This window comes from Schistocerca cancellata, chromosome 1 (assembly GCF_023864275.1).
Source record: "Schistocerca cancellata isolate TAMUIC-IGC-003103 chromosome 1, iqSchCanc2.1, whole genome shotgun sequence".
Lineage (NCBI taxonomy): Eukaryota > Metazoa > Arthropoda > Insecta > Orthoptera > Acrididae > Schistocerca > Schistocerca cancellata.
Window position 1 is genome coordinate 411,556,158 of NC_064626.1, and position 14,998 is coordinate 411,571,155.

The 14,998-nt window shown below is 40.7% G+C and overlaps 1 protein-coding gene and 1 long non-coding RNA gene across 3 annotated transcripts in view; one reads left to right on the top strand and one right to left on the bottom strand.

Moving 5' to 3' along the window:
- The window catches only part of LOC126175750 (uncharacterized), a 443,006-nt gene extending 428,530 nt beyond the window's left edge, over nucleotides 1-14,476 (bottom strand). For both annotated transcript variants that reach the window (XM_049922727.1, XM_049922719.1), the window contains exon 1: nucleotides 14,340-14,476. In XM_049922727.1, coding sequence (XP_049778684.1) covers nucleotides 14,340-14,469 — 130 coding nt within the window. In that variant the 5' untranslated portion in view covers nucleotides 14,470-14,476. The remainder of the gene's footprint in view (nucleotides 1-14,339) is intronic.
- Nucleotides 1-14,998, top strand: part of LOC126175788 (uncharacterized) — a 510,800-nt gene that overhangs the window by 382,469 nt on the left and 113,333 nt on the right. The gene's annotated exons all lie outside the window — the stretch shown is intronic.

The window sequence follows — 14,998 nt, forward strand, 5'->3', positions numbered from 1 at the left end:
CTCAATGGGGGACAGATCCGGAGATCTTGCTGGCCAGGGTAGTTGACTTACACCTTCTAGAGCACGTTGGGTGGCACGGGATACATGCGGACGTGCATTGTCCTGTTGGAACAGCAAGTTCCCTTGCCGGTCTAGGAATGGTAGAACGATGGGTTCGATGACGGTTTGGATGTACCGTGCACTATTCAGTGTCCCCTCGACGATCACCAGTGGTGTACGGCCAGTGTAGGAGATCGCTCCCCACACCATGATGCCGGGTGTTGGCCCTGTGTGCCTCGGTCGTATGCAGTCCTGATTGTGGCGCTCACCTGCACGGCGCCAAACACGCATACGACCATCATTGGCACCAAGACAGAAGCGACTCTCATCGCTGAAGACGACACGTCTCCATTCGTCCCTCCATTCACGCCTGTCGCGACACCACTGGAGGCGGGCTGCACGATGTTGGGGCGTGAGCGGAAGACGGCCTAACGGTGTGCGGGACCGTAGCCCAGCTTCATGGAGACGGTTGCGAATGGTCCTCGCCGATACCCCAGGAGCAACAGTGTCCCTAATTTGCTGGGAAGTGGCGGTGCGGTCCCCTACGGCACTGCGTAGGATCCTACGGTCTTGGCGTGCATCCGTGCGTCGCTGCGGTCCGGTCCCAGGTCGACGGGCACGTGCACCTTCCACCGACCACTGGCGACAACATCGATGTACTGTGGAGACCTCACGCCCCACGTGTTGAGCAATTCGGCGGTACGTCCACCCGGCCTCCCGCATGCCCACTATACGCCCTCGCTCAAAGTCCGTCAACTGCACATACGGTTCACGTCCACGCTGTCGCGGCATGCTACCAGTGTTAAAGACTGCGATGGAGCTCCGTATGCCACGGCAAACTGGCTGACACTGACGGCGGCGGTGCACAAATGCTGCGCAGCTAGCGCCATTCGACGGCCAACACCGCGGTTCCTGGTGTGTCCGCTGTGTCGTGCGTGTGATCATTGCTTGTACAGCCCTCTCGCAGTGTCCGGAGCAAATATGGTGGGTCTGACACACCGGTGTCAATGTGTTCTTTTTTCCATTTCCAGGAGTGTAATTTCTCCAAATCATTTCAATAACATGCCAGGATTGACCACTAAAAATCCTGTGACGCTTCTTCCCTCAGTATGGTAACTCAGATCAAGCGTACTTAACGATAAAAAAGCTTAACGTAAGGCACACAAACTGCTGAACTGTAGCTGATTCGCCACTATCTTGCTCTCACCACCTCCCCACTCTCTGGAGGAAACTAGAATATCTCTTTCACCATTGGGTGCTACTTGGCAAGCACCACGACAGTAGTATTAGTAGGTGTTGCTACGTCTGTGAAAATGTGTAACATCCAACGCAATAACCGACTGCCTTAACGACCTGATTCCTAGAAGAGAGACGTGAGTAGAGCTTCGTCCGATGCCTTGAAGCGGTTCTGTGCCAGGCTGTTGGACTTCTTTTCTTTGCCTTCCTATGTCGGAGATGTGAAAACTGGGCTTATTCTTTATTTGTGCCTTGACTAACATGTCGAACAACATGAATGTGTGCAAAAAAGTCTCGAAGTAGGTAGGATATACAGTGTGAGTGAGCTAAGACATGCCACCTAAAATATACCCAGCATTAGTAAATAGCTAGAAGTGCTATTTTAGCTAAGTTGTAGTGAACAAATTGGCGAATTTTCTGACCGGATGCGAGTAAATGTAACTTTTGTAGTTGCTTAATTATGACATCGACTATGTTATTTTTATATGGCACCATATACGTATTCCTTTAGTAACATCAAACGCATTTAACTTGCTACAATATATTATTTGTTTGTGTTCCATGCACGTTTCTCCTGTTATGTTGAAGCTACCTTCAGTGGTTTTTTCTGTAATACTACAGTTTTGTTTTTATGTAGAGATTCTAAACAGTTCTCACTACAATTTTGAAAAATTGTTATGTGAACTGTTTCGAATTTATGCGTATGTATAACGTTATTTTGTTGTTATCGTTTATGTATTTCACATAATTTGAAGCAAAAAACATCCCAGTGGTGGAATCTGAAAAGTTGTTGTTATGAAACTATAAATCAGAAGCTTCATATGCAAATATTTTTTCGCATTATTTATTTGGGACTGTACATAACTTTTGGAAGTTTCAGGAATAAACTAAGATTGCCATAATTTGTGATAGCTTCTAGGTTTGAAAATTAGTGTTTTTATATTTATCTTATTGAGCTTGGGGTTGTTATACACAGTTACGAACAATTGTGGTCCCATATGTTTTTCTCATTATTTCACTTTTTACTGTTAAGTACGTTGATCGAGTACCATACTGAGTGAAGAAGTGTCACAGGATTTTTTGTGGTCCATCCTGGCACGTTCTTGAAATGAGTTGGAGAAATCATACAAAATAAATATCAGGAAGGTTGGACAAAGGGCTGAAAGCCGTCTGTTCTTTTGTCCATCCCCCTCTCCCTCCTCCCTCCAAATTCCCATTCCGGAGTCCATTATTTTAATCACTAACTCAACTTTTCTATTAGATAGACGGAAGACTATCATAAAGGGTGCATATATTAATTTCCACTTACAAAGTAAAGTACACGTATACGGTTTACGATGAGAGATTGTCGTGCTTTTGGATGTGTTTTGAGACAATAACAATTACTTCAGAACTTCATTATCATTTATCTTCAGTATCCCAAAAGTACCATTATCGAAACTTATACAGTGGCGTTAAAGAATGATGTATGTATCGCACGTAGCAGTGTGAACCGTTCTGTACATATCGTTGATTTACACAGTAAGAAACAAACTATTTTCTGATAAATAAAGACGTTATCACTCTGGAGGATGGCAGAGATCCAGGAATTATTGAAAAGGTACATTACTCTAGTTACCAGAAGCAATTTTACAATAAATGGTGGTTGGCTTCAGTCGAGAAGGCTATTTTCTATAAGCAATTAAGCCGACATGCTTTTATGTTAGCACCTTCGAAAATAACAGAACTTTGAAGATTGTCAATACCGACTGGTAATTGTCATTATTAACTGTAAATAAAGTCTGAAATGAAGTTTTCGTAACTCAAACTCCTGCCGCTGAATGTATTGACGTTCGTCTGTGCTGATAGTTCCGTGAAATAATAAAATTAGAGTAACAGGATAACTATCTTTTGTTTCGATCTGTGCACGAACTTAGAGCGAACTGTGAGCTATTAATTATTTTAGAACGGAAACCTCCGAAATAAAACTGTTTGCAAATGCTCTCATATGATCAATATGCCGCTGCATTTGTGTATATCAAGCATGTTAATTAAAAATATGTAATACGTTAACGGATTGACTCAGTACGAAGAACATAATTAAAGGTCTATCTGTAAGAAATCATACATTAATCTCCAAGACTGAATATATTCTAATCTTCTTTTCAAAGAAGTGGTGACGTGGAATACTAAAACTTAGACAACATTGACAATGAGCTCTATGATGAATGGTAAATGAGGATGGGGTAGGGGGGATAGTGGACACTAATTCTCATTTCAGTTGGTAGGGAGTTGTAGCGGCAGCATGCGCAAATCGCTCTTTTCACTGCCGTTGCTGTAATAAGTTTCGGAACAGTGCATGCCGGTCGGTACAGTCTAAACCTCCTCTCTGTTTCTGAAGGTGAATAATATACCTTCAACTGTTAAGGTTATACTGAAATTCAGTTACTCTAGTCTTCGAAAACGGCGACTAACAGGGCTTACATAACAGTACAACTAATCCTTCGTGTCGAATATTCACGTATAGTGTTTTAAAGGTCTTAGGAATACTGTCAGCGTTTATTTAACTCTGAAAATATTTAACTCTGAAAATACGTTTTTCAGATTATTAGTAAGACAGTGAAGAAATGCTATTTAATGACCACGTAAAAACTTCTTCTACGAGTTTTAATGACAATTAATTACAATATTATATGAAATTTGTATATCATCACTACTTTACTGTAAACCAGCGTCACGCCTCGGGACACGACATCTTTTCCAGATAAAAAATGCAGTGAAAGTCATGTAATGCAGTAATTTCATTATTATTATTATTATTATTATTATTATTATCATATTACACCTGTACGTTCTTAGAGGGCCACGTGAAGCGTCAGCTTGAGGTGAGATCTCTAAGTCACCACACTTCTTTCATCTGCTCACTATGCATTTTCTTCCTTTCAAACGACCAAACTATTCCTGTCTTGACTTTCCTGACATCTTGGCTCACTTTCCATCTGAGTATCTTTTGTTTAATGTTTGTCTGTTTTGTATATCGGAGTCTTTTACGCCAGTATCCTTCATGTCTTTTCTGACTTCAGTGATCCACTTCATGTTCTTAAAGCTTTCTGTGTGCTCCCAATATCTGCTTAGTTTGTCGGTTGCCACGTATTCTCTTGATATGTCCGTAAAATTTCATTCGACGTTTCTTCGAGTAATGCACTAGGTTAGTTATCTGTTCAGTCTCTTGTCCATTCCACAGCTCTCATCATTATTCTGACTTATTTACAAGTTTTTGCTGATGATTCTTCTCTGCAATTTCCTGATTTTTCTAGTGCAACTTTCCGATGCGTGACCAACGTTTCTGACATGCATAGAGCTTCCCGCTTGATGGTAGTGTTGTATTGTCTCACTTCTACATTACGTGATATGCATGATTTATTTTAGTTGTTTCCAGTCGTCCAGAATGCTCTACTCATCATTTTATTTCCCTGTTCGTGAGGTTCTTTCTCAATCCCATTTGCCCGTATCAGTTCTCCAAGATACCCTAATTTGTGAACTCTCTTGATCACGCCATATTTTGTCGTATTTTTTGTGTGCTTCTTTTTGGTTTGACATGTATTTTGTTTTCTCGAAAGAGAGCTGGAAGCCGACCTTATCAGACTTCTCTTTCAGGACCTCTGTTTGCTTTACTGCTGTTTCTGTGTTATCTGTGAATTTTGCCAGATCATCTAAATGCCAGAGAGCCGATATCTAGTCTTTTGGTTTTCCTGCATAGTCTGATTTGCTGAAAAGGCCCTGTAGCTTCAGTTCTTTTTTCCCATTCCCTGACAACTTTGTCTAATAGCATATTGAATAATAATGGTGAAATTTCATCCCTCTCTCTTACTCCTTTTCTAATCTCGATGGACTCCCCCATGAATTTAATTTCGATTTGATGTTTTTTAGTGTCTGTTTGATAATGTTCACTGTCTTCTCGTCGAGGCTCGTATCTTCCAGTTTCTGGATCAATGATGGTCTGCCTATATAGTCATATGCGTTTCTGAAACCTACGGAGGTGCACACGATTTCATCGCTTTGTATCTTAGAACTGTCTTTAAATTGAGTATTTATTCAGTATAGGATCGTCCCGGTCTGAAACCTGTTTGGTATTCTTCTACCGTGTTTCCCGAATAGAAGTGTGCCCTATCTAGCAGGCATTGTGATAGAATTTCTCGTGTGACGTGCGGTAATGATATTCTTCTATAACTGTTAACGTCGTTCCTATCCCTTTTCTTATGTAAAGGGCGTAAAACAACGCAGTTACAGTCTTTCTGTATTACTGCATTCTCCCGTATGTTGTGTATGATATTTGTAATTTCTATGATGATATTCGGCCCAGCGTCCTTTAGAAGTTCAGCTATTATGCCATCTTCTTCTGCTGTTCTACCTTTCTTCAATGTCGTGATTTGTCTCTTGATCTCCAATTCGTCTGGTGATTTGACTTAGCATTTCTTTTGATCTCTTGGGTCCTAGGGAATCTTTCAGCTGATTCAGGACAATTCAGTTGTTCACTGAAGTGTTTCACCCCTGTATTTCATTATTATTATTGTTATTATTAATTATTATTGTTATTGTTGTTATTTTATTTTACGTGAAGTTATCGGGATTCGGATAATTATCACAATTTATTGAGAACTATTGAAACCGTCTGCTAGTGAAGCCACAGTCATTTTTCACAGCTCATCTCTATTGAGCATTCTTTCCTTGTCTTTATTGATAGAGTAATTTGCATTAAAAACCTTGTAATAAGAAGTTACACATATCAGATATCGCTTATTGTTGATTATATTTTAGGAGAGTATAAGGTTTTGTTGATAGGTACCATACATTACAAATTTGGGATACGTAATCTTCATTACAGTTGACAGCGGCGCGACAGAAGTCGCCCGTTGCAGTGTCGTCGCTGTAATGAGAGTCGGAACAACGCGTGGCGGACAGTAAATCCCCTCCCGCCACCATCTCTCCGCTATCGAACCTCTTCCTCTCTGCTTGGTTTTCGATATTTTTTAACAGAAAGTGTCAACAACCTACTTAAATTGATGTCACCAAAGAGAATTAGTCTAATCTAACCTGCACCATGCATAGAGAACTGGTGTCTTTGGAATAGCTCCAGTTAGCGGTCCATGGTTTGTTACCCACCTAAGTCGATATATAATATTGGGTATTTTTGTCTATAACAGTTGACAAGACACATCTGTGTGTTTATGAGAGAAATCGCCAGATCTGTGACGGTACATTTTAGATACTTCAGGTGGTTCCAGAATGGTGCCCCCTCCACAATTGAAAATAAAAAAGAAATAAGAACAAAAATATAGTGATGTAACTAATCTTATTAGCGACGAACACTTTTCTTACACGCCATTGAGGATGTTTCCCTCTTTCAGCCATGTTATCAATAAATTACATCACTATATGATAGTATAACCCCGTAACTGTGGTCAGAACATACAATGGGATCAACATGTCTTCACCATTGGTACAGTGCGGATATAAAGAGAATGTGCTGTTTTATGTGAGATAAGAAACCATGAATGTTCCGCCAGCAGGCCTGTTCGAGATAATCTAGCTTCCTTGCTTAGTGTAAGTTAGATTATGTTAATCCTCTTTGGTGACATCAGTATAAGTAGCGTGTTGATTCTTCCCCTTAAAAATTACAGGAAGCTAAGGCGGAAGGGAGAGCTTTAATAGTGGATAGTATACCTCCATCTGCTCAGGATATTGCAAAATATTGTTACTGTTGCCTGAAACCTGTCGACCTTAAGATTTATGTATTTTCTTCGCGTAATGTTGGACATGTATATTCTCGTATATACAGCGAAGGTAAAACAGTCGCGATGCCAAGACGGAGTTGTGTGACTTAAACGAAAGTTAGTAGGTGTGTTTCTACATCTGAAAGGTGATTTCTAGTCAGATTTTGTGCCAGTCGCATAAGTGTGGCACTAGTAGTACCACTATGAGGATACAGATCAGATTTGCTTCAAATACCCGCTGTAACGGTCGTGAGCGTAAGTTAGCTCTGAGATTGGACTTTCGTGAGAATGCCTTTAAGACGACAAAGACACCATTATCAACAGCTTACTGAGTTTGAACGAAGTCGTGTCTTACGGCTATGAGAAGCTGGTTGTTTCTTCTGGGATACTGCAGAAAGGCAGGAATGTAGCCACTGTATATGATTACTGGCAGCGGTGGTGGCGAGAGTGTACAGTCGCAACAGAAGCGTACTCCAGACGGCCACGTGGCAATACCGGGAGGGAAGACCATCTTGTTCGACGTGCGGCTCTGGCGCATCGCGCTGCTTCTGCAGCAGCAATTTGAGCAACAAGCGGTACCACAGTGACACAGCAAACTGTTACAAATTGGTTACTTCAAGGACAGCTCCGAGCCAGATGCCCTGTAGCGTGTATTCCACAGACCCCAAACCACAGCCATTTACGACTTCAGTGGTGTCAAGAGAGAGCTCATTGGAGGACAGGACGGAGGTCCAATAAAAGCTGGTTCCGCTTCGGTGCCAGTGATGACTGCATCTTCGTTAGAAGGAGGCCAGTTGAGGGCCTTCAACCAACTTGTCTGCATGCAAGACATACTGGACCTACACCTGCTGCGCCTGCACTGCGATTTCGCTGACAGCAGGAGCACTCTCGTGATTATCCCAACACACTCTGGCTACAAATTTGTACATCAGTCTGGTGATTCGACCTGTTGTGCTGTCATTCGTGAACAGCATTCCAAGAAGTGTTTTCCAATAGGATAAAGCTCGCACACATACCGGTGCTGTAATTCAGAATGTCGACATGTTGCCTTGGCCTGCTCAATCGCCAGATCTGTCTGCAATCGAGCACATATGGGACATCATCGGATGACAACTTCAGCGTCATACACAAACAGCATTAACCATCCCTGTATTGATCGACCAAGTGCAACAGGCATGGATCTCCATCACTACGGCGTATCTCGCACTTGCATTAACCTGCAATGATAATCACTTAAGTACGTTACCTAGACAAATGTATTCCCGAAATTTCATTACTCTACATTAATTATTTATTGATGTTGCAATTTTTTTTCGTCAATGTATGTTCCACAAGCCGCTGTAAAATGCATAATCCTCTACCTGCAACGTTGGAAATGTGTGCTCTGGTAGGTAAGGGGCAAAGGCGTCTTTCCGATTGTCGCTCAAGGCACGTCGTTTTCTGGACGTGGAGTTTGGACGTAGGTCGGGAGGCCTCCGTCGGGACGTTAACGGCCCCGTGCCGGATCTCCCACGGGCGTGCCGCAGCCGGCGGCGGCGATGTCAGTTCATTTTCCCACGGGGGCAGCGCAGACCACCTAGCGTGCATCTAGTGGCCGCCCAGGGCCACACCGCCAAATAGCCCGGCCCCACCAGGATGCCGGCCGCGCCACGCCGCGGACAATGCGCCCTCTCCACCTGTCCGTCGAGCAACCACGGGTCTTTTCTCTGCCTCGTGCCATTTGTTTTCGTTCTTTGCTTGTGTGTCCAACGTAGCGCGTGTACCAGAAGTTTCAGTTTAGGGAAGATCTTCCTTATTCAAAGTACTTTATCTTTCTCTACGCACAGAAGAATAATCTGTAATGTGAAATGCTATGGCCCTTCCGCATGTAAAATATGCATTTCATGGTGAGTGTTGTTTCAGGAGACAGGAAAGCGCGTATCATGCGACGCAATAATGTTGCTGATGCCGAAGACAAGGAAGTAAATTTATGATACCAGTTATCGCCATATCTAGATGCTCCCTAAAAGATGAGGTTATGTTAAACATCTCTGGATCTGATTTCTTTCCTTGGTTTCTCTATTAGTCAGAACTTTGTAAGATCGCGTTATCCTGGTCGAACGAGGTGGAGTAGTATTACAATATTCCAAACACGCCAGAGTCAAATTTCTGTCTGGCTATTCTGATTCAGAATATCCGTGATTTTTGTAACTTATTTCAGGAAGATGACGCGATAGTTCTTTTCATTGAAACCACCGTCGATTTCATTATCGAGCTGGTGCTCAATTTCTAATTGCTTCTCTGTAGACGGAAGCACTGATTTTCTTTCCTATTTTATTACTTCCTCAGCTACAGTTACACCGCAAAAATATACCATTATCACTCAGTAAACTTATCAGGCCAACCATACTATACAGTCAGTCTGATAGCTAGGTGGCTGCCTATAATCAATATTTTCTTCCTAATATGTGTCAGAAACTCATTAAGGAAAATTATACAATTGCTATCGTTGTGCGTATATTTTCTGTGAAATATCAATCTATGAAGACCACGCTGATCCTCATCTTCAGATTTGTGTAAGGTTCCGTGCTGCAACCTCTCCTAACCCCACTTGGTACCATGCCTGAAGGCAAGACTTTAGAGTCCATCCAAGTAGCAACGTCATTTGTATATGCATTGTAGTCTTGCTATTTTCGTAAAATTATCATTTTTCACTCAGACGATAAGTGGTGACCGTACTGAATATCGTCTTTTCTAATTGTTTTCAGTTACAGCAACGTTCTCGCTTTTCATCAACAGGGTGTCATTTAGCAGTGAAATGCACACAAAACAACTTTAATGTTGTAGAAAATAACGTTGCTGTGCTGAGTTTAGTGCGGCACAAGTATCTGAACTTCAGTCGCAGCTCTGATTAGTTATAGTAAGCTTTTATCTGCAGGAAACATTTGTCCGTTCTCACGAGCAATAAGTTTCCTGATGATTCGACAGAAAAGAAATAACTTTATAAGATGTCCATGAAGCACAGATATCTAGGGTTACTAAGTCACTTCTTAATCCAGTAGTATCTCTCTAACTAAACACCTGTACGGTACCCTCTTGAAGACTTTTCACTGACAAGCCCCAAAATGGAATGGCAGCCATTTAAATTAATTTATTCACGTTATTAAGAAATGAACCTATGTATAGTGTTATTTACAATAGTTTATGGTATAATATTGAAATATTTGAAAGAAGTAAAGAACGTAGGAAGAAAAACAGAGAAAAAAGTTCATCAATTCGTAAATATAGTAAACAACGGGTAATTCTAAAACAAATTCTAGCCCGTTTAAAATGATGTAAATCGTTAGTTGTACTTATATGGCGACAAGTTTCCGGCGTTTCAGTAGCATGCAGCTGTTAAAAATTGTTGTGTGAAAGGAGAATAGTGTGTTCTTAACGTACCATAATTCTTCGATATAATAACAGGCAAGAAGCACAATTAGATATGAAGTCTTGCTCTTTCGTAATACGAGACAGGAAGAGAACAATACAGAGCAGCAGCTCTCGTATGCAGCGATTCCTGCGTTTCAGCTACAATTACACGCGCGGACAACACCAAAGACATCAGCGCTTGACTGTGTTTGTACAGTACGTATTCGAAAGAGTCAGGAAAAGAAAGATAATTAACTGTTAATAAACTCTAGAACTTGCTGAATCTTTTAATGTTTGCGCTAACATGGTACCGTGTAACAAGAATTATTTGTAAGGGGTAATACAAAACCGAATGTAACACGCTTAACAGACAGACCGAAAATTTTAGATGTGGAAGTGTTATGCCATTGATTTAAAAGCTATAACAATTACAAACTCACACAACTCTGACAACATAAATTACACATTGTAAAACCGAATAGTGCACTAGCCGTTATAAGTATTTCACTTAGCAGTGCACCTATGAATACAATTCCGTAGACTGTGGATTTGGAAGCGCATAAATTGGGATAATGCTGTTTCTTTCAGTCTTTCCCGTCATCGGTCGGGTAAATTAGTTCGTCTATCTGTAATTTTTTCCTTAGTAGAGGGTACTCCCCTTTTTGCCTTGGCGTACTTAACTTCCTTTGGATCGCCGGTTGCACCTACAAACTTACGAACCACGTCGGATTTGTTTGTTTTTGGCAGCAGATACGATCAGCCTGTGACTGACGCTTTACTTGCCTGAAATGTTTTCTGCACTTGGTCAGGCCGCAAGTTCATCAAGGCAAACAACCGAAAAGTATCCTGTTTTAAACGCAGATTTTAATTCCTTGCTCTCTTCATGCTACCTTACTTTCTGAAAGTTATGTCAGAAAGAAATCGAATTTTTTTCTGAACTGCTCTTTGTGTGTATGTTTGAATGTGACCATGGAGTACATGACCCGACCCTCCGCTTTCCCTTGTATCTGCGCCTGTGAAGGTCTGAACACCACCTAAGTTCGCCGCTTAAACTCAAAAGCTGCGGGAATACCAGATGGCGCATCACAGTAGAGCATTTCTTTGACTGAACTCATAGAGAGCGCCAGCTTAACAATAATACGGTTCAAAGCCTCCCTGTCCCGAGGTAACAGTTGACATCGGTATGAATAAAGGAATTAATGTCGGAAACCATTCCAGTCAACAGGTAAAAACTGGACTTAATTCAGTTTTTAACTTAATAACTGGTTGTATTTTCTCTTTTAAGATTTTAATTTTTGTCAGGCCATAGCTATTTTGCGGAAATTGATGAGTAAACCATAAAGCTGCTCAACACTTTTTCACGCTGCTAATGAGAGAAAAAGTAAAAGAAAAGGAACTGAACCCAAACAGAGGAAGGCTAACCGTTTCCGTATTACTGAGATTTGTCCTTCTCGTCCATCTGTTGTCCGTCTTTGTTATTACACTGTACCACAATTAATTACTAAGCTGGTGCTATACGATCTCATCAAAAAACGCGGATGAAATACAAATTATATATTACACTTGTGCATCCCTTTCTATGAATAGAAAAGTTTGATTAAGATGTACGTGGAGTATACACAGCTAGGAAATATTCACTAGATTTAGTAGCTAAATATGCAAATTTATTTGATAAATGTTACGACGACAAAGTTTACTTCAACATATAGCTGTCCAAAAATTACAAGTTAATCATCCTCCTATATAAAAAATAACTGAAAGGATTGTTTCACAATTGAAAGTATAGTTGAAGATTTGCAATAGTGAAGGGCTAGTCGCGTTTTATTTTTTTATAAGCAGTGAACGTTTACCACTTATTTAATAAAGTTTAGTATTTTCATCTATTTCAGACGCTTAAGTTTTATTTCATATATATTTTATGCCGATGACATTTTTATAGCAGATGCAATGAAACAATTATTTCCTGTATTTCAGCAGATATAGTTTTCATTTTGCGGTACGTAGTAATCTTACTTAAAATTTCTGGCGTTGCTTACTAAAATTTCTTGCTAAATTTGCTTCCTAAAAATTTATTTTACTGTCTCTGTTCAGACTTCATTTACTGTTAAAGTAGTCGCTATATCAATCACTGTTGACCTTAGATTTACCAACGTTAGTGTCAACAAACTGGCGATACTTCGTAGTTGATTACAACGGATCACCTGTGTTAATCGATGCCTTCATCTCATTCTATAAGATAGTCACAATAAATTCGTTGTTCTTGGACAGTTGTGTGACACACAATTGAGAGGTTACTTCCATATGTGATAAAGACTTATACGAAATAATTCTGACCAAACTACTTTCTGGTTAAGTAATGAATATATTACTTTGTAGAGGACAGGAGAGAAGTTTTATATATCAGTATACTGCTACCTTCCGCAGTACCTTATATGTTTGATATTATGTCAACTTGGATTTTCGACCCTTAAGCAGGAAAAAAATCTTACCTATTATTAATACCTCTCTTAGTAGTACGCCTATGAGATTCGAGTAATTTCTCTGCATGCTCCAAGACGTATTAAATGAAATTTGTCAGGTAAATTTTGCATACAATTAAAAAAAGTTCTGTTTTGTGAAGTGAGTATATAAACGTAATTACATGACTGTATGATGCTTTGAGTACCACGTTGTTACTGGAGTAGAGGATGGAAGATGGTCATACAGCTAGTACCAAACAGATTATGTTCAAGAAATATGCTCTAGATTTAGATATTCGATTTACAAAATTATTGTCTGGTAATAATGATTATTGTTAACAGCTTATAAAAATCTTCTTTATTCTGACACTTCAGTTATACCACTACGGTAATTTTTTTGTGAGAAACATAACTTCATTGCAGTTCTGTGCATCGAGTACTTTTTGACCAACTTACACACAATTTACTCCACAGTTTTCAGAGAGCTGAATAACTGTCATGTAAATGACTTATCATGCGATTCTTATTGCTACTGTTATAATTACGAGGAACTACTTGGAACTGGAGTTCGTTTTCTCCTCCATTTTCAAGGAAAAACCTGTAGCTAGACATAGAAAGTCAATGCTAATTCAGCTGTTCACCGGAGACCTCAACGTCTGGTCAGAGCAGGAACTTCTTTCTTGCGTGTTACAAAAGAATTTCAGACCATGACAAGTGCTATATTGTCTGTGTTTCCTTCATTTTTAACTCGTCTGTGAACTTCCCTGTGTAGACATAATATCTTTATCTGAGAATGTAGCCAGTTCTTTCTGTGTGTTTAACGAAAAGATTAACATTATTATAGAGTTTTGCGTGAGGAGCTACTTCATGTTGTTTGTTTCTTCCTAGTCTCTAACCACACGACCCTAATGCCGGTGTTGATTTTCTAGATATGCTTTATGTATTCTAATTTTTTCATCTGAAACAAATTTATTAAAATTTTTTTAGCTTCATTTGATTTTCGAGGTCTCATAAGTAAGAAGCTCTATGGTTTTTGTTTCTTATTCGGAGTGGAAGGAAACAAAATTTTACTTCGTACAGATAGATCATCTCACCGAAAGTGATGTATTTACTTTGATATTTCTAGTATCGTTGTGGTTTTCATTTGAGATACTTTCTTTCGGAACGTGTCAACTGTGAGGCACGTTTAAACATATCATCGACTTGACATTTATCATAGAAAAGATATAAAAACAATGTAAGTACACAGTTACACATTTTAGGAAATAAAATGTTTCTCTTTACTTCCAATCTTATCACCACCTAATTTTCATTTTTTGGAGATCCTAGATACCGTAGTTTCGACACCGAAACTAAATTTTTAAAGTACTGTATCAAAGTAACAAGGGTTGCTTGTCTGTGTAAACCCAGGGGGTAAGTTGTTAGGAAAGAGAGTGCACAGTGGACACCTAAGACGACTTACCGACCGTTGCTGCTTCACTGAAAGTCAGTACGGAGAGGGCAACGAGGACGAACAGGACGGTGGAGGCGACGGGCAGCGGTAGCCCCAGCTGCGAGAGCGGGTGTCGAGCGCTGGAGACGGTGGCCGCCATCGCCGACCCAGCGACCGCGCGCACTGAGCCTCCGAGCCGCGCCGGGGTCCCGCGACAGCAACACGCCGTCCGCCGAGGAGGGAGCCGTCCCCTCCCCTCCCTCGCACGTAGGGCGAGCCCTTAAACGCGTGCGGGGCGAACAACACGCCACAGCTCCCACCCACTATATCCCGGAGAGTGTGCAACTCCGCTCGCGTTTCCCACCTGCTGCTGAACGAGCGGCAGCGCACTTCCACCTTATGTCCTAAAAACGAGCTAATAATACGGAAATTTCTATTTTTAATATTTACCTTAATTGTCTAGAATAGTTTCGATATTTTGCATGAGTCACACATTTTGCTCAACGAGATGGAAAGCTCCATAAGTAAATTCAAAGACAATATTTTGGTTGTAGCATGCAGTTATCTACATCTATGTTGTGTGGCGGAGGGTATTTTGTGTACATAGTCTCTCCGCCAATCTCTTGTTCCAGTGGTGAATGGTACTCGGGAAAAAAGACTGACGATAAGCTCGAATCTCCTTGCCCTTT